Source organism: Diplotaxodon limnothrissa, linkage group LG7, assembly GCF_057381915.1.
Source record: "Diplotaxodon limnothrissa isolate DT_005_m linkage group LG7, D_limnothrissa_male_GT1.1, whole genome shotgun sequence".
Lineage (NCBI taxonomy): Eukaryota > Metazoa > Chordata > Actinopteri > Cichliformes > Cichlidae > Diplotaxodon > Diplotaxodon limnothrissa.
Genome location: NC_140602.1, coordinates 58,417,781 through 58,443,332, shown reverse-complemented (window position 1 = coordinate 58,443,332; position 25,552 = coordinate 58,417,781). Strand labels below are relative to the sequence as shown.

At 38.5% G+C, this 25,552-nt stretch overlaps 2 protein-coding genes across 4 annotated transcripts; both read right to left on the bottom strand.

The window, feature by feature from the left end:
• Positions 1 to 1,193: 1,193 nt before the first annotated feature.
• Positions 1,194 to 9,828, bottom strand: oclna (occludin a). The gene is made up of 9 exons (XM_085360045.1): positions 9,778 to 9,828; positions 9,191 to 9,268; positions 8,170 to 8,821; positions 7,919 to 8,086; positions 6,366 to 6,496; positions 5,393 to 5,575; positions 5,011 to 5,182; positions 2,917 to 2,958; positions 1,194 to 1,292 (listed from the first exon to the last, which is right to left on the bottom strand). The coding sequence occupies exons 2-9, from the start codon at positions 9,241 to 9,243 to the stop codon at positions 1,194 to 1,196; spliced, it is 1,500 nt and encodes a 499-aa protein (XP_085216171.1). The 5' UTR covers positions 9,244 to 9,268; positions 9,778 to 9,828.
• Positions 9,829 to 12,401: 2,573 nt separating this feature from the next.
• marveld2a (MARVEL domain containing 2a) lies at positions 12,402 to 23,758 on the bottom strand. Of its 3 annotated transcripts, XM_085360043.1 has the most exons (9): positions 23,696 to 23,758; positions 22,239 to 22,297; positions 20,394 to 21,362; positions 18,926 to 19,146; positions 17,616 to 17,651; positions 17,327 to 17,490; positions 15,103 to 15,274; positions 14,454 to 14,504; positions 12,402 to 12,769 (listed from the first exon to the last, which is right to left on the bottom strand). In XM_085360043.1, exons 3-9 carry the CDS (start codon positions 21,343 to 21,345, stop codon positions 12,650 to 12,652), a joined length of 1,716 nt encoding a protein of 571 aa, XP_085216169.1. In that variant the 5' UTR covers positions 21,346 to 21,362; positions 22,239 to 22,297; positions 23,696 to 23,758; the 3' UTR covers positions 12,402 to 12,649. The 3 variants fall into 3 exon arrangements, with proteins under 3 accessions (XP_085216169.1, XP_085216170.1, XP_085216168.1); XM_085360044.1 differs by lacking the exon at positions 22,239 to 22,297; XM_085360042.1 differs by lacking the exons at positions 22,239 to 22,297; positions 23,696 to 23,758 and having other exon boundaries at positions 20,394 to 21,391.
• Between the last annotated feature and the right edge of the window lie 1,794 nt (positions 23,759 to 25,552).

The window sequence follows — 25,552 nt, the reverse complement described above, 5'->3', positions numbered from 1 at the left end:
TAACACAATTTCGATCCGCTCCTCACGTGTTAACCTCTTCGACATGTCAGTGGCTGTGAACAAAGAGAAACTTGTAAATAACTCATGAAAGAATAAAGTTATGTTGAAACCAAGCACACCATTGTTTTTCTTGTGACATTACCAATATGTTTGATGTGTCACATGGCCCTCGTCCTATTGAAAAAACAAAAGTTGTATCCAAGATGGCCGACTTCTAAATGGCCACCATGGTCACCACCCATCTTGAGGAGTTTGCCCCCTCACATATACTAATGTGCCACAAACAGGACTTTAATATCACCAACCATTCCCATTTTATTACGGTGTATCCATATAAATGGCCCACCCTGTAGATTAGAATTGGAGACACACTGTTTTATAGGTTGTGTGATGTTACAATTTTCTAACAGCACTAAGCATTATTTATATTATGCTTGGTTTATTATGCAAAACATATTTATTGGCAAATGTAAGGTAACATATGTTTATGTAAGGTATCTGTGACAGGCCAAATTAGCTGATAGCTCCCTGCAGGTAAATCAACCACTTTGAATGTTACGCTTGTTTCAATTAAACATCAGTTAAAAAACTGTCAGCTGGAAAGGACACTGAATTGGAAGGAAAAAAATGATTTTATTATATTAAAAATGTACCACAAACCACTGTTAAAAACACATCATTATGCATTAAACATGCTTAGTCAAAAAGTCTATTCTGTCTTCAATTAACAGACTTTAACACATAAGGTCACTTATTACCACAAACTGCTAAAAACATTGTTTGCTACATATTTACATGTTTTTGTTTATCGTGTAAAAGTAGAATGGACTTAAAACTTCAGAGACAGTAAAAGCAAGTTACTGTGAGCAAAAAACATTCAAACTTGGAATTGTGTGTGATTTTGTGCTCAACAGTCTATAGCCACGTAGTAGGACTGATCAAATGGGGCTAAATAAACACATACAATATAATCTATGAAAGTCCTTACTTATACCAATACAAACAGTAGCACAAAATACAAGACAGAAATACAATTTGGGGTTTTTGTTGTTGTTGTTTTTTTCTGCTAAAATATGAACAGCTAGGCAGTTTTATCTCTTTCAGTGTAAGTCACAGTAGATTTATCCAGCCGTTAACCCCAGAGTGACTCGATCCAGTCTCAGACAGGCGTACAGTCCTCACACATTTTTATTTCAGGTCCTGCGGTCGTAATCACTGACCATCTTCTTGATATGGTTCAGTTTGGACTTCAGATATTTACACCTGCGCTTCTTCACCTGATAATCTGAAGACTGTGGATAAAAAAGGTGAAGCTTGTAAATTATACATACAGCAGAAGGCACCTATATATCTTACGTCTATCCAACTATTTTCTTTTCCAATTCAGGATGGGTATGGGCAGGTGGGGGTGGGGGTGGGGCCTATTCCAGCTGTCATAGGGTAGAGGCAGTGTGCACCCTGGACAGATGACCAATCTGTCCAGAGAAAACTTTTTACAGTCACACGTATGGTCAGTTTAGAGAGTCACCATTTTGTCTATAACGTTTCTGCTATCCATTAGGGCTGCCACAAACGATTATTTTGATAGTCAACTAGTCGCTGATTATTTTTGTGTATAGTCGACTAATCAGATCATGCATCCATTGGACGTAAAACTTAGAGCTTATTGCACCAGCATGCATCTGCAATTATATAACTATTATTAGCTTACAGCTTTAAGTGTTTAAGGTATGTACTAACTAAAAATAAAGACAAGATGATGGTTTATTACATTTTAATGAAATTTCAGATTGTTTTGGTGGAGTTTAATAAACTCAGCCGTCTGCTCCTTGCTATCTAAAATATAACAGGACACCGAAGTATATTCACAAGCATCTCACACTTCTGATAATCAGTCGTCTGCTTGACGTTTATTCAGCTGTCTAAAAACTATAACTTTAATCTCAGCCAAACCGATTTACTCAGGAACAAATAAAATACTGAAAAAAGCCAAACAATAACATTTTTAAGTTATCTAAGTGTCTTATATATCATGTTTAACCTGAGTAGCGAAAGACGGTGGTGGGTTTGAAAACGATTTGCCGGGAGTCCGGTGTTCTCACCGGCTCTAGTGAGCCTTGAACCCCGGCTAGCTATCAAGCTGGTGGGTAACAGACGTCTCCGAAAACGTCGGAGCGCTTTTGAAAATATGTGGTGTCTTGATAAACTGAGCAGATATTTGAAGTTTACACAGCTACATTCTCGCCTGAAAATATGTTAAAAGTTTATGTTGTGACCCAGAAAGAATAATAACAGTAATATTAAAACTAACTAGCTGCTGCCATTGTTGGAAAATGAGCTGGGCCGCGCTATCAATTCTGGGATAGGTTGGGCCACGAAGTATATGCCCGACCCATCCTTCAAATCTAGGGAAATAAAGGACGCATTTGTCGGCGGCATTTGTCAGAGTCTTCAAATTTGGACAGTCTTCGTCGTGTCGCTGTAACGTAATTGGCCTACTAATGCGGGCACAGGAGGATGCGGTTCCTGAATTTGGACACAGGTACGATACTGGACACTGCTTCTTCGGAGTTTAACGACAGCTGGCATCCTTGTACACGCAGTGCTGCCATCTTCTGTTTCAGTCCATTATTACACTCATAAATCCTACTACTTATTCCTGCGTCTTTAGGGATCTTATAAAGCTTCAAACGACGCGATTTTGATAGTTGACGTAATCGTGACTAGTCGACTAATCATGGCAGCCCTACTATGCATCAGCGCTGAGTTATTACAAGAATGTGTCTACAGCTGATATGGATTCTAACAAGACACCAGCATGATAAATTAGTGTCCAGTCACATGTATCACAGTGACAGGACATAGATAAAAAATAAATGAAAACTGACAAGTATAGATTAAATATTCCCCACATACCTTTTTCATATTCTTTATCTTGTTGTACTCATCCAAAGCATCCTGTTGAAAGGGCAGACAAACATTTCAAGTTTAGTCAGATTACTAAAGTCTCACATTTAACTTTCATTGATTGGGTGACAGGTGGTAGAGCGGGCGTCTACCAACTGGAAGGCTCGGCCTCTTGTCTCTCCTTCCATGTGTTGAAGCATCCTTGATACTGATACAAAATACTTGCACCCGATGCATTTATCAGAGTGCGAGTGTGTGAATTTTAGATAAAAGTACTGCATGACTGTGTGTGTGTGTGTGTGTGTGTGTGTGTGTGTGTGTGTGTGTGTGTGTGTAACACCATGGACATCATGGGTAAATGAAACTTGCAGTAGAAAATGCTTTGAGTGCTAAAAACTGAGAAAAATGGTGCTACATAAGTAGCAGTCAATTTATTACTGATTTATTACTTTTTCTTTTTTGTTTAGAAAAGCTTTAATTTAGTGAAAAAGCACTTTTTCATCATCACGCATCCAATATCCAACATTTATCCATCAGCAACTTGGGTTTTCAGATTATCAATGTCAGAAGCAAGGCTGGACTGGGACAAAAAATCGGCCCGGGCATTTTGACTAGAGACCGGCCCACCAGGATAAAGATTGAAAATGTGACGTCATTCAGGGGTAAAACCGCAAAGGATTCTGGGAACTTGTGGCAAGAGGTACTAGCGCACGCAGGCTTTCAATTGAACTCAGTTACACAGCGATAAAAAGAAACACAAAAAATGGCAAGAAGCTGTTGTATTATTAACTGCAATAGCCGGTCGCATGACAGCCACGGGAAGCCGATCGTTTTTGTTTTTTTTTTATCGGATTACGTCGTTGAAGAGAAATTTTTTAAACCATGTTTCCGAAGTAAGAGCCGACGGATGGTCTGGATATACCAAATATAACGTCCCAGAACACTCCAGCTCACAGGTTAGTCTGCTCCAAGCATTCCCACAAAGGTCAGAGTTTTGTAGTAGTTAATACGTCATTTTTCTTAACATAATTGGTGATATAGGTTACAAGCAAGTCTGGCGCTGAACAGAAATTGTCGCGCTATGCTCCTTTGTTTATTGTGCATAAATAGTAAATTGTCCTGACACAATATTGTGTTTCGCTTCTGTTATTACCATGGTACATTGACAAAAACATACTTTTATTCACAGGATAAAACAGTTGTTTTGTATCACTAATTGCCCAGTACGATTACAGCATACAGTATTATTGTCACTGCTACATTTCTGTAATGAACCAGAAATTATTTCCACTACTAATTAATTACCGTTGAGCTCAAAGGTCCTATTAATAAACTGTTAACGAATGTGTATTTATGAAGACGATTTGTGAGACTGGTAAACTTACCTTTGTTCGTACGATGGTCTTTCGTTCTACACGGTGCATTTCAAGGTCCTGCACCCATCCGTCGGTAAACTGTACCTGGGCTTGTTGCAGTGACCTGAAGTTACTAAACTTCATGAGTGTATGCACTCACTCCAAGAACCGTATAATTATAAATATGAGCGTGGTGAAAGTTGGGCAGCACGCTGACGTCTTTTGTCCCTCTGTGTGCTCGTAAGGGTAACCCTTTCACACCTTTGATTTTTTCCTCGTATCTTTTCTTTGTCTTTTCGTCGAGTCTGTCTTTGTACGGACCGGCATTGTTCTACTTTTGTTTTGTACATTCCTTTTTTGTGCGGCAAAGAAAAAACAAGAAGGCATTGGAACCGGAGAATGAACGTTTTGTGGTGCTGCAAATGCTTGCATTTGATGCGGAACTTGGATTGTTTCGCCACGAGTTCCCGGCCTGCAATGCGCGAAAAATCACGTGATTGCTAAACAAGGGGGCGGGTGCATTCGGCCTCCTCGGCTGTAATTGGTCCAGCCCAGAGTCGATCATGACCAATTGGCCAATCCAACACCTTTCATTATATATACCCTTCCTAAAAAAATAATAATAAAAAAAAAATCCATCGGCCCATAAAAATAAAAAATTGCCAGCGGCCCACCGGGCAAATGCCCGGTATGCCCGATGGCCAGTCCAGCTATGGTCAGAAGTACTAGAAATATTTTAAAATCTCACCAGGTACTGTGGGCTTCCCTCCTCCAGTTCATCCAGCTCTCTGTCCACTGCTGAAAGGCTCTGGTTAATTGCATCAAGCTCTGCCTGCAGATCTTTGTACTCCTGATGGTCGTGGTCAAATTCACGCTTGTAGTCATTGCGCTCTTGCTCATTTGCAATTGGAGGAAATTCACTGGAGGAAGGAAATGGGAAGAAAGAGAAGAGAAAAGAATGAAAATAATTATAATAATATTAGAAGTTCATATGTGAAAACATTCTTAAAAAATTAAAAGAAAAAAGAAAAAAAGACCGATATATGATAGACTTGACTTGAGGGGTAATAATGTTTCAAAGATGATCAGTTCCAGCGGTCTGGTTATGAGGATTAAAACTTATGTCTTACCTGTCAAAGTCGTTGTCATCCAGCTCGTCTCCAGACGAGTTGTAATCTGTGTCGTAGTCCTGTCCGTCTATGTGGCGAGGCCGACCTGGTCGTCTCGTTCTGGAATATCCGGCTGAACTTGCCACTTCTGAGATACTGCTGTAGGGAGGCCTGCTTTGCAGTGGCAGTTCCTGGACAACAGGCCTGTGTGACAATAATAACAATAATTACTTTAGAAAATCGATGTCAAAGGTTAGTACATTAATAGAAGATTTTGACTATGGAAGATTTTAATGTAAGACGAGTGTCAGGAAACTTCTACTAATGTAGGAGGAAGTAAAACACCGCCATAAATAACCTGCAAATTCATACTGTATGAGACAACCTTTAATAACCTCCTAATTCCTTATAGCTTGGTGTGTTACCTCATCAATACCAGGCCAGCACTGACATGTTTTCTTCATATTCTGTATAATAATATAATAATCAGCTCATTCTGCTTAGGTCTGGGTCATGAGAAAAAATTTCAATCAGTTTCGAGGAGCAAAACAAGGTTGCATAAACAAGGCTCAAGCTGAGTCTGCAATACACTGCAGCAGACCAATGTCATACAGATTGTACTGATAGCACTGTGACCTAGGAGCAGGGCCAGTTTCCCCACAGACGTCTACACAACTGGAAATCTTTTGGAACCAGAGGAATCATAATTGCAGGCCGTTATGAAGAAAGCAGGTTTCCTGCTTTCTTCCTCACTGGCTTCACTTTTCAAACCCAGACATTATGTCCATTTTTTATATACTCTACGGTTATATGCAGTAACCGCAGTGACTGCTAGCATGGCTGCAAACACATGGATAATTAGACTCCCAGAATCAAGACTTCAGTACTGATTCTGGGAGGAAAACTGTGATGCGTATCTGTGACAAAATGAGATTCAGTGTTGAATTAGGATTGAGAAATAAACACCTGCACTTGTATCAGGGCGCATACTCACTGAGGGCTGTAGCTGTATGGTGGTTTGTCGTAGTTTGTGCTTTCATCATCCAGATGACTCCTCGAGCTCCTTAGTTTTTCTGGGTAGTCTGAAATGGGAACTTCTCCAGGCACAGCAGACACATGGTTCACCTTCACAAAAATGTAAACAAATTAGCAACATATTTTTAAATAATATATAAAACCCATATCCAAAACTTTTACTGCACATCAGTAAGTAGCTACTTTCATGCTTGATTTGGCACATTTACGCCAGATGCTTTTCCTCATGTGACCCCAAAGGGGACTAGTGTCTCTGGCAGGAAAGCAGCAACCTTTCATTTGTCAAGTGAATGTGTAAAGGTTACAGTGCCAACATCTAGCCAAAACTCACTGGTCATTTGCAAGTTTGAGCAAAATCATTAACTATTAAACCTCATCACTTTTTCCATTCACCAGCTAGCTTTAGTTTAGCCAACTATTCATTTTCTTCTTTCAGATACTTTCTCTCACCATTTGATATGCATTTTAGTTAGCTAAATCAAACTATATATCACAAATGAGATACACTTTAACTGTCTACATGTACTGTGTGTGCTGCATTCACACTGCCTCAGCACTTTCAGGCAGGTTCCCATAAGCTCCAGTAAAGTAAATACTTTCTAAGAATCAACTTGTTTATGTGGAGTTACGCATGGGCTAACTGATGACTTTTTCCTTTCTTTCGTTCTTTTTTTTAATAAATACAATTCAAAGTACCAGTAGAACCTGCTTTTCCTGTTCACTACTGTAAAGTGAAGTGTACAGCAAGGACTTGGCTGTGGTGAATATCATCACGACTTTCAAAATGACTCACTGTCTCGTTGCTACTCACTAGAATATATTGCTAAACCCCAATGAAACTCGTTTTACATCATTCATTGTGAAATGTAAATACCTTTGTTTTAATGCTTGAACATAGTAACAATAATAAGCTCTGGTTCATGTTGTGTAAATTCCTTCCTTACTTCATGACATGCCAGCATGTGACTAAAGACATGCCAGAGTGAGACTGAAACTGTTATCTGAGAGCACGCCACACCTTGAAACCAAAAATACAGTGCTAGACAGAAAGAGCTCATTGGTCCACATTTCACCTTCTCTGCTGATAAACAAGTGACTACCATCAAACTGGTTTTACCAGTCCTCTACTGCTGCATGACATCAGATCACAAAGACAGTTCTGGGCTATAACTTCTCTTCTCAGAAAATGGCAAAAATGCTCCAATCCTTTATCATATTTATCATATGTGTTCATATGTGATACCACAAAACAATCATTGTAAACTAAATGCTTTGAACTGCTGGGTGGAATTAACACTAAACATAAAGGCCTAACAATGGATCTTAAGAAATTGAACTGATTACTCAATGAAAAATAATGAAATAAAGGCTTCAAATGCGCTGTCCTTGTCAAAAAAATAGCTGTTTTTACGTCATTGGAAACGAATTGTTTTGTTTTTTTATGTCATTGCAATAACAAATGTTTTTGCGAAAATGTATCTTTACAAAAGCCCATATAAAGCTGTCACTCACCCATGCCTCTACATCCTGAGGTGGTGCCAAGTCATCAATGACTTTCACTTTCTTCCACAAAATGTTGCTTTTGCCAAAATTTTGGATTTTCTGCCGCGTCTTCAGTGCAAAAACCAGCATGATAAGCAGAGCTGCTGTCACCAGGAAGCCAAACACAACGGCAATGGCCTGGAATGGGAAATAAACCACCACATTAGAAACAGAAAAAAGTTAAAGACAGAAATGGACATAAATCAAATCTGTGCCCTCACCTCTTGTGGCTCAAATACACAGTAACGGTAAAGGTATTCATTAACAAATAGTGCTGAGGACTGCGGTTGTTGGTAGGGAGCACACAATGCAGTAAGGGTGTTGCCTTGAAGCGTTCCATATGACTGTGCCGATGGGTTCACTGCCACCAAGTATACTATGGTGGCTATAAGCATAAACAGGGCTAGGATGGCAGAGATGATCACCACAGCCAGGTAGAACCTCCTGCTCTCTGATAGGCTTTGACGGGATACAATGACGATGAAGACCGTGAGTACGAAGATGAACACAATGGCTGACATGGCGATCATAAACCCTTTGCCTGAACGTGGTTCAACATAACTATAACCATATCCTCCATATCCATAGCCACCGCCATAGCCGCCGCCAAAGCTACCGCTATAGCCGCCACCATAGCCGCCACCATAGCCGCCACCATAGCCGCCACCATAGCCACCAATGCCTCCAAAACCAGACAATGCTCCCCGAGAGTCATAAGCCAGTGTGGAGGCAACGCAAGCAAATATAAGCAAGCACAAAAAAGTGCAAATGACAGCCATGATTTTGAGGATGCCTGGTGGAGACGTCAAGCGGTAGAAATGCTGGAACTCATCATCTGGGTAGTAAGAATAGGCAGGCTGCGGAACGATTTTACTGTGTAGGGGGGAGAGACAAAAGAGACAGTGTTTATGGTGAGATATATATATATTATATATACACACATATATATAGTGATAGTGATTATTTAATAAGATAAACAACATTTCTACCAAGATTTGTCAAAGTTAATTAGTTTGTAAATATTTTTAATTATATACCTTTTTTATTTGCATGTAAGGTAAATGAAAGCTACAACAAAAATCTTAACAAAACTGATTTCAACCCAAAATAAAGACAAACTAAAAAAAATGACAAAGTCAGAAAGAAAAACGTAAATACTCTATATTATCATCTTGAACATTCTGATGAACACTTACAATACAAAATGTTCAGCAGTAGAAATATTAATCGAAAAACACTCACTGGTCATCATCTGCCTCGTAAGGAGGAGGGCTTCCTACGGGACTGGAAGACATAACTTCTGATCCACTTGGTGCTGATCTGTAAAAAACAAGAATATTTATGGTTAAAGCAGATCTCATTTAGGGTTCATAAGTGTTGTCATAGCTATTAAGTATCATCATTGTTAAATGGTGATAACTGAAGTCTTCCTAAGGTCCATGGATCTGCTGACTTTATTATGACATTCACCAAGAAAAAAAAAAAAAGGCAGCATTTCAACTAAAAAGTGGAACAGAACATTTCTTTTATTTACAATGGTTGACTCTATTAATTACTCTGCTGCAAACACCTACATAGTAAGATATTTGTAAGACATTTTCAGAGACTTATTCCCCACAGCATAACCGTGCTAGTATGCAGCGATAAAAACCCAAGATTACAATTGCTAGCATGACAATCCTCCTAGCAATTTTGCTTCATAGAAGAGATAATAGGGTTAATAGGATAATTGATTTGAGTATCCAACGACACACTTATCTTTAGATCGTTATTTTAAAATGAAAGAAGCCTCTGCTGATAGTCCCACAATTTCAAATCGATACACTAACCTGCTACTTTGTAAGAGTCCTCAGCTGAAACAGCTCAAGTGAAACTGCGACTTCCAATAAAAACATCCTGACCACACCTAGACAGGTTCGTCTCTCGCTCGGTAACAGCACGCCCCGCCTCACAATCACAGAGGTCACATTACAGAACATGAGCGGAAGTCAGCCTTTTCCCTCTGAATTAAAAAACAAAACGTTTCTATAAATACTTTAAGTTGGTTGTGCATGTCTCTTACAAATGTTAAACCAATGTATTTTAACAAACGTGTCCAACAACTTACGTGCAAACCTATTTCGCCTGGCAAAGAAGGAAACTAATATGAGTGACATTATAAAGAAGTTCGCCAATCTTTGAGTGTCACTCCAACAAACGTATCCCTCGTACACAAGTAAGCAAGAGAAGACTAATTAACACGAACTGAATAAAATGACAAGAAACAAGTTTGAATGTATTCTGAGCTTTGATTTTCTGTTAATGTTCGCACATAACCCAGTGCAAAATGTTTTTAATAATGGTAAATGGACTGGTTCTTATATAGCGCTTTTCTACTCAAAAACACTTAACACAACTTTTCTCATTCACATCAGAGCTTTTTTCATTCTGACAGTTACACACATGGATGCACCTTGTCTATGGATATTTGGCATGCAGAGAGGAGGAGATGCGATCGAACCACTTACCTTCAATTTGGTAGGTGACCAGATGTCGATCTACCTAATTGGTTAAACATTTAACTTTAGAGTCAGGATTTTCATGTTATGATTAAGTCCAGATTTGCATCAACTAATATTTTTACTATTAATTAAAGAATTGTCCTATTTTTGTCTACAAAATGTTTTTTAAGTTAACACTACATCTAAAGCAAGAGCTTCTTTAATTTTTTTTTTTTTTTTGAAAAAGTATTTCAATGGGCTCATTTGCACTATAAAGTCCAAAAGCCAGAAAAAGTATTACTGGGAAAGCAACTCAAAAGATAAAATTTGTTTAATCAGTTGATTACTCAGTCACTTCTTTCATCTCCCATCCAGCCTTTTGTTTTCTTTGGTGTTCTTGCCCATCAATATTTTATTACTTTTTGCCACAAAGCAAAATGGCTGGCTGCTGATTAACAAAGAATATAACTACACCATTGTCCAATAAGCAGAACTGTATTTGGAGAACAGAAAGCATGAAATTATGAAAAAATTATACACATTTAAAGAGAAAAAAACCTTGGAAAATATTTTCTGTTCAGTGAAAAGGTTCACAGTGTTATAAAGCAAATAAATTGAGATTTTTAGGCAGTTACGTGACTATAATGTACAAAATGTTTTTTTCCACTCAAAGTCTGTGCAAGTTGCATCCAAAGTACACATAGCAAACAGCTACAATTCTACAATTCCTTACTTTCAGATTCAGACACCGCAACATAAAAATGTATCCTAATGTAATGTATCCTAATTTCCCCTTGGGGATAAATAAAGACTCTGATTCTGAAAACGTGCACTTAAAAGAGTATATAAACAGTGGTTTTCATGAGGTTAAAAGTAAGAAAAAACAAATTACGCAGACAACTGACAAAAACAAACAAACAACGGATTAAACCCTGACAGAAATAATGTAGCATTATCAATAATTATACAGACATTCACTTGAAACTATTGTCAGATATAAAATTAAATGGACAACCTCAGCTACATTTTTTAGTCACAGCATCACACACAGAATTTTTTGGTTTGCATTCAATCAAATTATAAAGCTACAAAGTGACAGCAAGCTTAAAGGGTGGTACATAGACAGAACTGTGGTCTGGCTGGGGAGAGGGGTATTTGGGTTTTTTATTCAAGTTAGGGATTTATTAAAGTTAGCCGTGCTATTTATCCTAGTTCCTTAATATCCAGCTAAGCTAATCACCCAAATTTAACCCTGGAGAACCAATGGGGTCAGAGTCGACCCCATTGGTTTTCTAGGGAAACCATAGGGTCAAATTTGACCCCATGGGTTCTCCAGGGTTAAGAGTGTAGCCTAGGGAGTGGTGAGCACTCATATAGCAATGTGAGACTAACTGGCATGGGTGATGAAGATTGCTGGCAGTCACTGTGAAATCAACTGCTAAAGAATTATTCACTAAGGCCTAAAGACATGTTAATGACACACTGTCAACCTCTATTCACTAGGGAAAAGTGTACACTCTTAACTGGTTGGAAAGTAGTTGCTAGAAATTGCTGACAATTGTTAGCATGACATTGGTTGCATAAGGGTATATGGTGCAGCACCGGAAAACTTGCAATTGCTTCAGTTGCTAGCATTGATCTAAGTGTGCTAGTAGTTTACATTGAAGACGCTAACTTGTCTGCAATCACTCACAAAACTACTCACTAAGCAGTAGCAAACCAGAAATGTAGACAATTCACCTTCAAAGTATAAATTGCAGATTTTGAAATGTGTTGGTTGTAGAAGTCAGGGACAACTTTCACTCTGAAAGCAAACATTCTCCATTTCCAGTTTGCATCACATTTTTTTAAGATTTACTATAGCTGCAAGTTTGTATCATCCACGCACCCCCCCCCCCCCCCCCCCAAAAAAAAAAAAAAACAAGCTATACATATATATAAGGTATTCCTATTAAAGATGAAACATTGTGGTCATTTGCTTTGGACTCTAAAGCTTTAAGAAACCACACATTCAAAAGAGAAATTGTTGACAGATGTGTTTTCTTCCAGTTATTGTCGCTGAACAGATTTCAAAAGGCAGGGAAAGCTTGATAAGCTCATGGTTTTGACTGCATTCAGCATCAACTTGCAACATCAAGTGTTCATTTTCAGCACTGGTGATGTAGAGATGGCGACAGCAGTTCAGTATTTGTGCTGCAGTACAGGAATTTCTCAGAGGTTTTCAGCTGTAGCCATCATTCCATTCCATGACTTTATCATATTCTTGGATCTTCTGTTTGATGTGTGATAGCTTGTTCTTCAGATACTCACAACGCTCTTTCTTTTCTAGGAAAGTGGGATCCTGTAAAGGTAAGGCAGAAACAGTGATCAGATTATAGTCTACTGTTCTTTAACCACCAAAAGACAAAGCCTAAATAAACTCCTGAATCTGACATTGCTGTCCATCAAAAACAATGTGCAACGCTGTTGCAATAGGCAACATGTTGCTTCATTACAACACTGTGGTTTTCGATGACTCCATAGATAGTCCTGCTATCCCAAATACTCAACACAACAATAACTACATTCTAAAATTACACAATATCCGTGGAGATTAGTAGACCTTTTCATAACAGACCTCTTGACTTGTAAATGCAAAAAAAGCACATGTAGAATTAATGATGGCTGAAGTTACAATATACTATGTCAGTGGATCCTCTCCCAAAAGGAATCAGGCCAGCATTAACACCTGATACATTACAGCAGAGACAGCAAATCTTTTTGATTTTGATTATAAATTTGACAGGTTATTATATCCCAGTGACCACTGAAACTAAAGTTAATTTAGCTTCAAAATAACTGAACAAAAAAAATTTGTTGCAGAGGGTCACTTTTTGAAGGAATAATAAGAATCCTGTACTTTTCCTGCAAACTCTTAAAAAAGTTCTTCTGTCTACAGCTTTTGGCTCACTTTTGTTTCTCTGGACATTTTTCCAGCTGTATTTGACATAGAAAGAGCTTCCAGTTTTTTTCCGAGGTATACGCATAGGACCTTTGTCGACCTTTAGCCCTTCAAAGCTCTGTTAAACCTGATCATTTATGGAGCAATAAAAAAATATGTAAGAGCAATAAAAGATATGTCTGTAAAAATTACACCATGTTTAATCAATAAAGACTTTATAAAGGTATAAAAAAAGTATCAGAGGGCTGTGGACCTGAGAACATTTCCATTCAGTTTAATTAAACTTTATTTATATAGCACCTAATCAAGAAAAGTCCCCTTAAGGTGTTTCATAAAAACCCAACAATGTAAGAATGAAAACCCTTGAGAAGACAAAAAAAAAGCACATAGCAGCAGTGGGAAGGAAAGATTGTCTACATGTTGCAACTGTTTACTGTCACCAGGGGGCAGTGTCACAAACAGTCTTTGTCATGCAATCCTTGTTGATGATCTGATCTTTTCTTTGGGGGTTTTTTTTTTTTTTTTTTTTTTTGCTCCTCCCTTGTTTATGGTTAATGTTGCTGTTGCACAGTTTCAAAGAAAGGAAAAGCGTTTTATGGTAATTAAATTTTTATGGAAAGTTTCGGGTCACTATTCTGCTAAAAGACCCATCTATGACTATGGTTCTCATCCATTTTAAAGCACATAGCTGCTCCCCATGTAAGTTAAGCCATCACCATTAGCAGAAAGTGGACAGGTTTTCTTTCTACACATGATGAGTTCAGATCAGGAATATCTTTAAATGACTGACTGACTGTAATCAATGCAAAAGAGGGACACTATTAATATGTGAGCGCCAAAATTTTGGCTGGGTTGTAGGGGTTTCAATATTTAGTTCACTCAGTGACAAGGAAATCAATTTGTAACTTCTGTAATGTGTTTTTATGGAATTTTGTGGTCGACAATCTGTCTCTTCTGCATTAAAATGAAACTAAGAAGAAGTAGAGACTGTTTATACTTTTGTAAGTGAAGAAAATCACAAATTTGGTAGGGAAATAATTACTTCCCCCCATTGTATAAAACAGTAACAAGACAATAAGCTCACATTTTTCTTCCTCTGGTACTCCTGGAGGATTCTGTTAATGCGATCCACCTCCTACAAGAACAGAAAGAGAGGCATAGTTAACTCAAACACTGAAACTCAGTATGAAAATGAGTTGCAGTGACGCAGTACCAGCAGCTTTCTGATGAGAGTGAGGAATTTCAGGGTGGAGGGGAAATGCAGAGGGGACAGGAAGTCCAAACAGGGGAAGTTACGGGATGAGGAAATGAGGTACAATTTCAAAACAAAAAGACAGAGTGTAATATTCCAAACATGCAATCAAAATGCATCCTTATTCCATTTAGTTTCATTTGATTCCTGAGTGGGTTTGCTTGTTTTAGTTTAGCTTTTATAGTTTAAAATGTTTAATTTTAGTTTCATTTTATTAGTTTCAGTGTAACCTATTAGTGCCTTTTATTTTTAAAATAATTACTGTATTTATGCCAAATGCAACAAGCAAAATTTAAGGGAGTCAATGTAGATATAACAGTACAAACAGAACTTTTTGACGGTGGCTAACTCAGTCTTGTAGACATCTATACACATCCAAAAAGGCCTCAATGGGTAGTTTAAGCTTAATGTGAAGCTGTGCTAAGCAAATCAACATCAGTTCTTGTTAAATTAAATTTAAGAGGTGTATATAAGCAATCACCATCTGGTTGGTAGGGTGCTGAGGTAAACTGCCCATCATAGCGTCCATCTCATTAAACTTCTTGAGGGTTGCCTGCACCTCTGAGTGGAGCTCTTTGTACTCTGCGTACTGGTCGTTGAACACGGCCCGGTACTGGTCCCGCTCCTCATCTGACCGGATCACTGGGTACTTACTGTAGGAAACAGGAATACAAAGAGCACAGTTTTAATGTCACATCTTTTCCTAACCATATTTAAGTTATACATGGCGATAGTGGAGATAAAGATCCAATATGCTATCATGGTTGTGTTTTCTATTTATAGTGTTTTACTATTCATTTATTTCATTAAATGAAATAAGTATTTTTTTTGTCTGAAATATGAGAAAGATTTAAAGTTTCATAAGTGTTTAAAAAAATGGTAAATAGTTAGACAAATTAGAAAAGCTTTTAATTTGCGATTTATTTTCATGGAGTTTTAATTGCCTTGTACATCTATGTGTGTATATTGGTTTATCAGTTTTCTTTGTATTTACAAATGTGTTCCGAGTAAACAGCTGTATTTAATGCACACTGTGAAAGGAAAAACTTCAGTGTTAATCAAAAATTGCTGTTTGGTTGCTGGAGGACAAGATGTGGTGGACAAACTGATATTCATCTACTACTGAAACACCTATATTACAAATAATACACTTCATGGTAACTGACAAAATGATTGCCAGTTTATATTAAAACCATTTGCTAGTTGAGTTTCAGTGTGTTTGACTTTGTAAAAACAAAATCAGTGCAAACAAAATAGAAAACTCACAGAAAAAATTTCCTATTAGAAAAGCATTATACATGCTTCCCCTAGGCAGTATCATCAGAAGACATAGCATACATTTTCACTACTATGCTGATGACACCCAGCTCTATCTATCCATGAAGCCAGATAACACACACCAATTAGTTAAACTGCAGGAATGTCTTAAAGACATAAAGACCTGGATGGCCGCTAACTTTCTGCTTCTTAATTCAGATAAAACTGAGGTTATTGTACTCGGCCCTGAAAATCTTAGAAATATGGTATCTAACCAGATTCTTTCTCTAGATGGCATTACCTTGGCCTCCAGTAACGCTGTGAGGAACCTTGGAGTCAGACTGCTTTCTTCCATTTGTGCAACATCTCTAAAGTTAGAAATATCCTGTCTCAGAGTGATGCTGGAAAACTAGTTCACACATTTATTACTTCCAGGCTGGACGACTGTAATTCACTATTATCAGGATGTTCAAAAAACTCGCTGAAAAGCCTTCAGCTAATCCAAAATGCTGCAGCAAGAGTCCTGACAGGGACTAGAAAGAGAGAGCAGATTTCTCCTGTTTTGGCTTCCCTTCATTGGCTTCCTGTTAAATCCAGAATTGAATTCAAAATCCTGCTCCTCACATACAAGGTCTTAAATAATCAGGCCCCATCTTATCTTAATGACCTTGTAGTACCATATCACCCTATTAGAGCACTTCGCTCTTGCTCTGCAGGCCTACTTGTTATTCCTAGGGTATTTAAAAGTAGAATGGGAGAGAGAGCCTTCAGTTTTCAGGCCACTCTTCTGTGGAACCAGCTTCCAGTTTGGATTCGGGAGACAGACACTATCTCTACTTTTAAGATTAGGCTTAAAACTTTCCTTTTTGGTAAAGCATATAGTTAGGGCTGGACCAGGTGACCCTGAATCCTCCCTTAGTTATACTGCAATAGACGTAGGCTGCCGGGGATTCCCATGATGCATTGAGTTTTTCCTTTCCAGTCACCTTTCTCACTCGCTATGTATTAATAGACCTCTCTGCATTGAATCATATCTGTTATTAATCTCTGTCTCTCTTCCACAGCATGTCTTTATCCTGTCTTCCTTCTCTCACCCCAACCGGTCGCAGCAGATGGCCGCCCCTCCCTGAGCCTGGTTCTGCCGGAGGTTTCTTCCTGTTAAAAGGGAGTTTTTCCTTCCCACTGTCGCCAAAGTGCTTGCTCATAGGGAGTCATATGATCTGTATCTACTTGAGGCGATTTTTGTTGTGATTTGGCGCTATATAAATAAAATTGAATAGATATGTTTATGTTTAAGTGTGTGCAGGTGTGATTTTCCCTCGTCTTCTGTGATGTCTGAGCCTTTTTATTTAACATTTGAAAGGAACAACTGCAGATTGACTGTGTACTGTATCTACTTTTGTCTGACTCTCTTGACTTTTTTTTTCTATTTTCTAGGTAACACTTACGCAATGTAGTCTGGCACTATAACAGGTTTAGGAATGTGCCCCGAAGGTATAGCTCCCTGCAAAACCTTTGCAGGAACTGCTTTTGGTGCAGTATGGATGGGAACCACTGAAGAGCCCTGGACCTTTTCTGGAATTCTGGGAGCAGGAGCAGAATCTGTTACCATCTGCAGAGACACAGCAACATGTTTACTGCATTACTGTAATACTTACAGAGAAATCATCAAACAAGCATTTATTCTTTCTGCATTCCATCTTTAATGTGTGAAGTCTTTTCTTACAGAATCCTTACCAATGACTGCACAGCTCGTATGTTTGATGGCTGCATCTGCACATGTAAGATATATAAAAATATAATTCATTAACATGTGATTTATATTTTTTACATCTCTATGTTTTACTTTTGAGCTGCCATTAAACCCTACAATAACAATAGGAGTTTGTAAATTTTGTTTTTGCTCTGTTATTTTTAAAATGTTGTCTTGTGTGCCTACTGAGCTCATATGTCTTGAATTGACGGCAAATATGTTTATTTTATTTTTTATATAAACCCCTCAAATGGACCACAAGCCCACTGGCTTAGTGTGAAAAGCAGGACTATACATCCAGCACACATGTATTTAACCTTCATTCAGGGTTTTGCAAGCAAGGATACTAAAGCTACAACTATAAGCTAGCTAATCTGTACTATTAACCAACTGTTGCCATTAGCCATTACAAAAATACCATAAAGAAATTTAAAAAATAATTAATAACCAATTAAACTACATTAATACCCATTTGTCTGATATCCTTCCACTTGTAAACAATAATTATGGAAGGCTTAATTGTTCTTTGCTACATGTGAACAATGTTAACTGTGATTAGGCGCTTACTTGCAAATGACTTAAGAAATAAACTCCCTGGTGTCTCCCTCTCTCTTTTCACCCACTATGTGCGCACAGAGTACCTACACAAACTGTCCCTCACAATTACAATTTCAGTAGGTTAACAGTGCTTCCAATTTTAGTGCATAACTAGGCAAAATGACTAGTGTAGTTATGACCAGTGGCATAAATCATCTCCTTTAAATCTCCGAATTAAAAACGGTCACTTGCATGTTGCACAATTAATAAAAGAGAAAGAATACAAGGCAAAACTAGAGTGAACTATGTGTACCCCTTTTGGCAACACATGGGCAGGACTGGCAGACCCCACCCACTCACTCACTCCCCTGGAGCTTGTGTGCAAATTATGTGGTTTGTTGTTGCAGTGCAGTCTGCGTCTGCATGTGTGGACATGTTTGAGACTGTTTTTAAGTTATCAAAGTGAAGAACTCTTGACTGAATGTAAGGAATCCCTAGACCAGTGGTTCTTAACCTTGTTGGAGGTACCGAACCCCACCAGCTTCATATGTGCATTCACTGAACCCCTCTTTAGTGAAAAATAAAATGTGATTTTTTTACTGGTGCACAAAATGAGCCATGCATGTCATGGCGAAGGCTCTGCCGAACCCCTGAGACCGACTCACCGAACCCCTAGGGTTCGATCGAACCCAGGTTAAGAACCACTGCCCTAGACCCAATTTCATAAACAGAGCAAACCTAAACAAAGCAAGCTTACCTCCTGGCCGTACCTCTCCCGGTATTTACGTGCAGCTTCGTGTCTCCACAGCTTGAGGCACACAATGGCTCCAATCAGATACACGAGCATTGTGACAAAGAGGAAGATAATGGCAGCAATCTGGCCTGCTTCCGTTCTGCAGAACGCTCCGTTAATACCATTGTTGAACATTGGGTAGGAGCAGAGACCTCCACGAGTTGTGTCTCGAACATAGACAATGCCTGGAGAATAAAAATATTCTATTATATATGCAGATCAAAAACTGATTTAAAAAGAGACTGAATATTTAATTCATTTTAATTTTAAAATCATTACATTATACCACCAGACAAAGTTATGCACTGGAATTACCTCAGTTTTACCTGAATCTATTTTTTTTTACTTGATGCTTCAATCTCTGCAATACTGTATTTCTAAGCACAGCAAATTAATCAGAGTTGTAGTTAATATTAACATATCTGACTTCTTTATATTTGCAATTCAGTGTTTGGTTCTATAGAGAGTATGAGAAGTACATGACATGACCCAGAACCCCAAATCACAGCCTTTATCTTTGTCTTTCCTTTGTCAATTTTCACACACCCTTGGGTTACTGATTAACTCAGACTGGCTCCACATATATATTGAGAACCAAGTTGTCATTAACCCAAGTATACCTAATAGCTTCACTTCAACCTTGCTACAATGGCAAAATAGTTGAACTGAAAATTGTTTTCTCTTTTACATTTTTAACTGCATTCCACCAATAACTGGGTTTGAAATACAGGACTTGCCTATTAATGAGTCTATCATGCCTATCATGCATCATAACCGCTTAAGCTTTAATTAAGAGGGAGTACTGTGCCAATTTCTTGCTTGATATTATTTATTTCTGGACTCTATTAAAGAAGATTTCTATGATTCACAGTTTAAAATAATCATTCATACTGGGCCATGGTGCATTTCTCAGTTCACTGTCTGCACAAAACAAGATGTTTTTAGGTCCCCGGAACAACTTTCACTGTATATAAAAGATGAATGTAGGCATTGAAAAGTGACCCACTGACTTCTGGACTATGCATTTTGAAATTAATGCATAATTTTTAAGTCCTTAGTTGTCAAAGGAGTCTTGGCAAACTTGGTTAGCAAGCCACAGAACACACTGTAAAGAGTTCAACTTTCTTCTAATTTCAAGAACATACAGCTGTCTGGGTAAAAATCCAAGTAACTAGACCTAGAATTGCTTTAACAAAATTTATCAGGTTGAGTAAAAACAAACAAAACAGTAAAATTCCAAGATTTTAGCACGGCAGTCTATGGTGATGTCTGGGTACTTTCTATAACCCTTGCTGTAAAGTCTTCAATGAAATTACATTGATGGTGTCTACCACGCTGAAAAAAACTATTTAAAAATATTCTTTTAAACAACAGATTCTCTGAATAATCCACTGAACTGTCTTCACTGACAAGATGCAGCTATGTTTCCTACCTGCTGCCATGTACAGCAATGCCAAGGCCAAGTTTATGATAAACTCAGTCAAAGGCCACCAGGAGGAGTCCAGCAGGATGGTGCGGTAGTACATGGTCATCCCGAGCACTAACATGATCACAGTTACCACCCATGCCAGCCCTGCCACTACCAACACAAAAGGGGTTTTGGGGCCTGTGTAGTAGGAGGTCCCGTCTATGCTGCCACCATAGTAACCTGCTCCATAAGCTCCACCAGGAGACGAATATCCAAACATGTTGAACCACTCATTGTCTTTGTGGATATAAGCACAGACACAGGCAAATACACCTGCTCCCAGCAGCAGCTCCACACAGCCCAGAATCCTCAGCAGTCCTGCCCAGGACTTCATGTAGGCATAGCGCTGATGGTACTCCTGCACTCGCTCACTGTAGGTCAGACCTGTATGGTAGGTGTGCCCAGACACAGAGTCGTGCCCATCCCTTGCTTCCAGAAGCTCTTTGCGTGAATTGTAGCTGCCGCCTGATCCGCCATATTTATCTTGGAATGACGCAGGAAGAGAGGGGGAGTGTGGGGGGGAGCAGCGAACTCCGTCTGTTGTGCTGTTGTTATTGCTTGAAGACGTAGGCATGGACCACGTCTTTTTACTACTGCGATTGCTTCCTCTGAAGAAGTTCTTCCATGAGTTGGGGATAAAGCGGTGGACTGGTTTGATGTCAATGGCAGGATCAGGCTCTAGATCAGTGTTGTCTTCACTTCCACTGGGGTCAAACTCAAGGCCAACAGGAGGCTGAGCAGGCAAAGGCGGAGGTGGAAGAGGGTCGGTGCTCTGAGCAAGATGAGGAGCTCTCTGCTCTCTCAGGGGCTGTTGATCATAGGAGTCTGATCGGGGTAAAGAGCTGGGTACCTGGTCATAGTGGGGCGCATGGCGGACACGCTCAGTGCGTCCGTAAGAGCCTCCTCCATAGGACATGAGGATGGTGATGGTCCCTAAATGCACAGACATGTTTATAAGTAAATATTTGGTGTACTGTGATTGATATATATATATATATATATATATATATATATATATATATATATATATATAGAGAGAGAGAGAGAGATATATATAGAGATATATACACATATATACACACACACACACACACACACACACACACACATACTATTTAAACATACATGGTCCCTAACAGACAGTGCCTTCTGATCCTGTTAATTGTAACTTCTCTTAACAATTCATCATTGAGCAAGTCCATTAATTTTTCAGACTTGAAACATAGTTGACTGGTTGAATAAACACTCCCTAATTAAGTATTCAATGAAGTGTGATCCATCAAGTAATTATGAAGTGTGCATTTGTTTTAGCTTCATTCTTATTATCAACTTAAATAACAGAAGAAAGAAAAAAAGGAGAAAGAAAAAAGGAAGAAAAAAATCAAATTAAGTCTCAGATTGATGATGATCTCATAAATGATACTCAAGCCCAACATTCACGAGGAGAAAAAAGTACACCAAACTAAAAAAGATAAGCCCCAGAGTACCAGAAGCCACCAGCAAAAACCCTCTTCATACAAAAAGCCCTTGTGATTTATGATGTTATTCAAGCCTCCTCCATGCAAGCTGAATAAAGACTGTATTTTTGTGCTGCAAACAAGTATGGAGCATGAATTCCCCTGTTGCCTCAATAAGCTATTCAGGAATGCTTTACTTACTGCAAGCTGCTACTGCAGACAGCACAAAAATACATTCTTACTAACTAATGAGCCTTTGAAAGACAGTTTCTTGTGGCAGATTTGATCTTGAGAGGTTAAAAAAAGTATGCTTGAATACCTCGTTTACACGCAGTCACTCAACACGACTTACATTGGCTTGCAGGTCAGAATGCAAACCTTGTATGACTATACAGTGTACAGATGAATCACCTGTAGAGACAGACAAGGGAAGATATGAAGATGAGTTGTAAACTCCATGCTTTGATCAACTGTCTTATCATTTAATGCACTGTACTTAGGCTGAAGCTAAACTGGCGAAAGCTGGCAATGTTTCTCACACAAGCACATTAACCTTACCTTAGTTTGAAAGTTCAGTCTCTGCTAACCAGCTACTTCTGTTCCCTCTCGCCTCTCCAGCCAAAACTAACATAAATTGAGTTGCCAGTCAGTGAGTGCCTTTCACCTGACCATCTCAGAATCGGCTGTTTTTTGTATGACCTAATTATGCTTAATGAAGCTATTAAACAATCAAAATTTTACTGTTGTACTATGAGAACTATCCAAGGTACAGGACCTTAAAGTACACTGGGGTGGACATAGCTCCAGAGTTGTCACATCACTAGAATTTCAAACTCTATACCCATACCCAGGAAATGACTTGCTATTCGATACCATTTTCAATATCACTGGGAAGATGTTGACTCTGCCCTGCAACAACATAAGTAATGAGGAAGAAGTCACATTAACTAGTTAATGTTCAACTAATTTCACCATTGTGAAAAAGATGTAAAATAAAAAGTGTAACAGGTTCACTTTAAGCTTTCTCAGAGTATTGACCAATCAAACGTCTCCTTTGGTTCAGGCTTATCACAACTGGTCAATGCAAGGAGAAAAATATTCTTTTAATATCACATAAAGGGTCAATAATGAAAATAACCGTCTTATTAATTTATTTAACAGATTATTATCATCAGCCGTAGAGTAGTATTTTAAATTCTAGTATGGTATTCATAGCTGGAGTAAAGGACCTGAATTCTTGAGCTGTGACTAAACTGTAGAGTAGCGGCTCACGACGAGGACTGTTAGTTCACTTTTGACTTTATCACCAGTTCAAGTCAGACAGACGCCTGCTACTGTTATCACGAAGCTGTTCCCAAGCTCTACTTGCTTTAATAATAAACAGGTAACGAGAAAATAGGATCACTTTGTAGTCCGTATCAAATGATATCACTGCGCGCAAGGAAGGAGGCCTGGACCTGTGGACTTCATAGTTTGAGCTGGCACACAGCATGAGGGTTCGGGCAAGAGAACAGGTCAGCCCAATATTCTGGTCTGACTCTATGTTAAGCTAATATCGTTTTCAACGTAGTTTGGAGACCGCGATATGAGTTTTTCTTCCGAACACAGCTGTTTTCACATGTTTGGCTGAGTGAACAGGAGGTAAACTTCACTCGAGCACTCAACAATTTGACTCAGCCTTCTGTTTACCGCCTACTTTTCGACATAAAAACTTTTATTCCGACACGCCAACCGACTCCTTCTATTATTCTGCGAAACACATAACTCCGCGCTCTGTGTAGTGGAACCATCGCGTTGGAGGTCGCTTACCTTATTCGCTTTCCTTCCTTTTCCCGTTCTTCTCTCTCCCATTTCAGTAACGTTAACCGCAGGTTTCACTCGAAGGCAAGCACGTGACTCGCCCATCCCTTTGACGTCACTACACAGAGGAGCAGTTTACCTGGTTGGAAAAAAGAGAAGTTCAGCAGCAGCTCACCTGACGCCACCACAAACTGACGCTGGCTCGTTTAGATCTTCATCCATGTAGACGCTACCACTTTAATCTGCAATATAATAATAAAGTGTCACTGCTGCTGCTGTCAGGACAGTAATCAAATATAAGACATACTGTGCTTTCGAATACCACGCTAATAACACAACAATAACAGAGAGAACTGGTCCTAGCTGGCAGCTTTTTGAACTGCGCGGAATTTGAACTGTTGACATTTCTCCTTAGATGTACAAAGAAAAGTAAATGATCAAGGACAAAGTTCTCAAAGACAGCTAAAAAGACACGTATGACAACAGAGAGATCCAGTATACCTACACAGAGACATAATTTTCACAACGAGACAGAATGGTTAATAGAACACGTCAGTGACAAAACAACGACACAATAATACACACTTAAATTATTATTTTATTTTATTTATTTTGTACTGTAAAATTAATATTTTGTCGAGGGGGTGCAAACCTAGAATTAAATATAGCATATTATTAATTCGTAAAGATAAAGGTGGCTTCTCTCACACAAGTCTCCGAGATTGCTACTTTGCTGCTCAACTCAAAATAGTTATACAATGGTGTGATGATACTTGTGAGGCCCAATGGAAAAGAAATATATAATATGTGTGGGGTCATTCCAATACAAGCCCTGATAGGAGATCAGAAACTGACAACAGCTTGTCAGAAAGAACTGAACCCCTTGGCATCTTTTACATTGCTTATTTGGTTTGATTGAGTAAAAGAACTAAACCTAAGGAACCACATTTTCAAGTACTTAAGTGGGTGGCTTATGACTGTGAGTTTAAACCAAACCAAATGGATTTAAAATTTAAAAACTGGTCACATAAAGGGATTAATGTATATTGTGAAATTATGGATAAGAATGGCCTTCAAAGTTTTCAAATATTAAAAAATATATATGAGTTAGGAAAAAGTGACTTTTTCAGATTCCTGCAATTACAGCAATATTTGTCCTCAAAAGTGACTAAAGAAATTAATACTCAACCTAATGAAATAATGAATCTGATTTTGCAAACATACTTTAAGGGATGTAAGTCAATAATCTCTAAACTCTACCAGAGTATATTAAAAAGTAGGGGAACATCAACAGATTATATTAAAAAAAGATGGGAGAAAGAGTTGTCCACTGTTATATCTTCTGAACAATGGGACAATATGTGTGAGACTGCTACTTCAACCTCATCTTCTGCCAACTGGCAAAAATTTAGTTGGAAAAACTTGGTATGATTTTTCATAACACCAAAACAACAAACGGGGAAATTCCTCATGCTGGGGGAGCTGTGGGAAACTGTTGCAAATCATACCAACATATTCTGGTCTTGTCGAAAACTCTCTAAATTTTGGGGAGATGTCAAAGATAGAATAGACTATAGGCTTTAAATCAAAACAACGGTCCGTCATAACATTTTATTTAGGAGACTTACCCGAAGAATTAATTAATTAATATACTGACCCTACTGTTCTGGATGACTGGTTGAGCGTTGTTGAGGAGATTCATAAAATGGAAAAACTTACCTTTTGATTAACCCTTGGAGGCTTTAAGTCAAAAAAGGGACCCTTTTTTGACTTAAAGCCTCCAAGGGTTAAGGTTGCAAGCTAATATTTATACCACAAGATGGTGTAATCTATCCGAAATGAGTATGGGTCTCTCTCTCTCTCCCC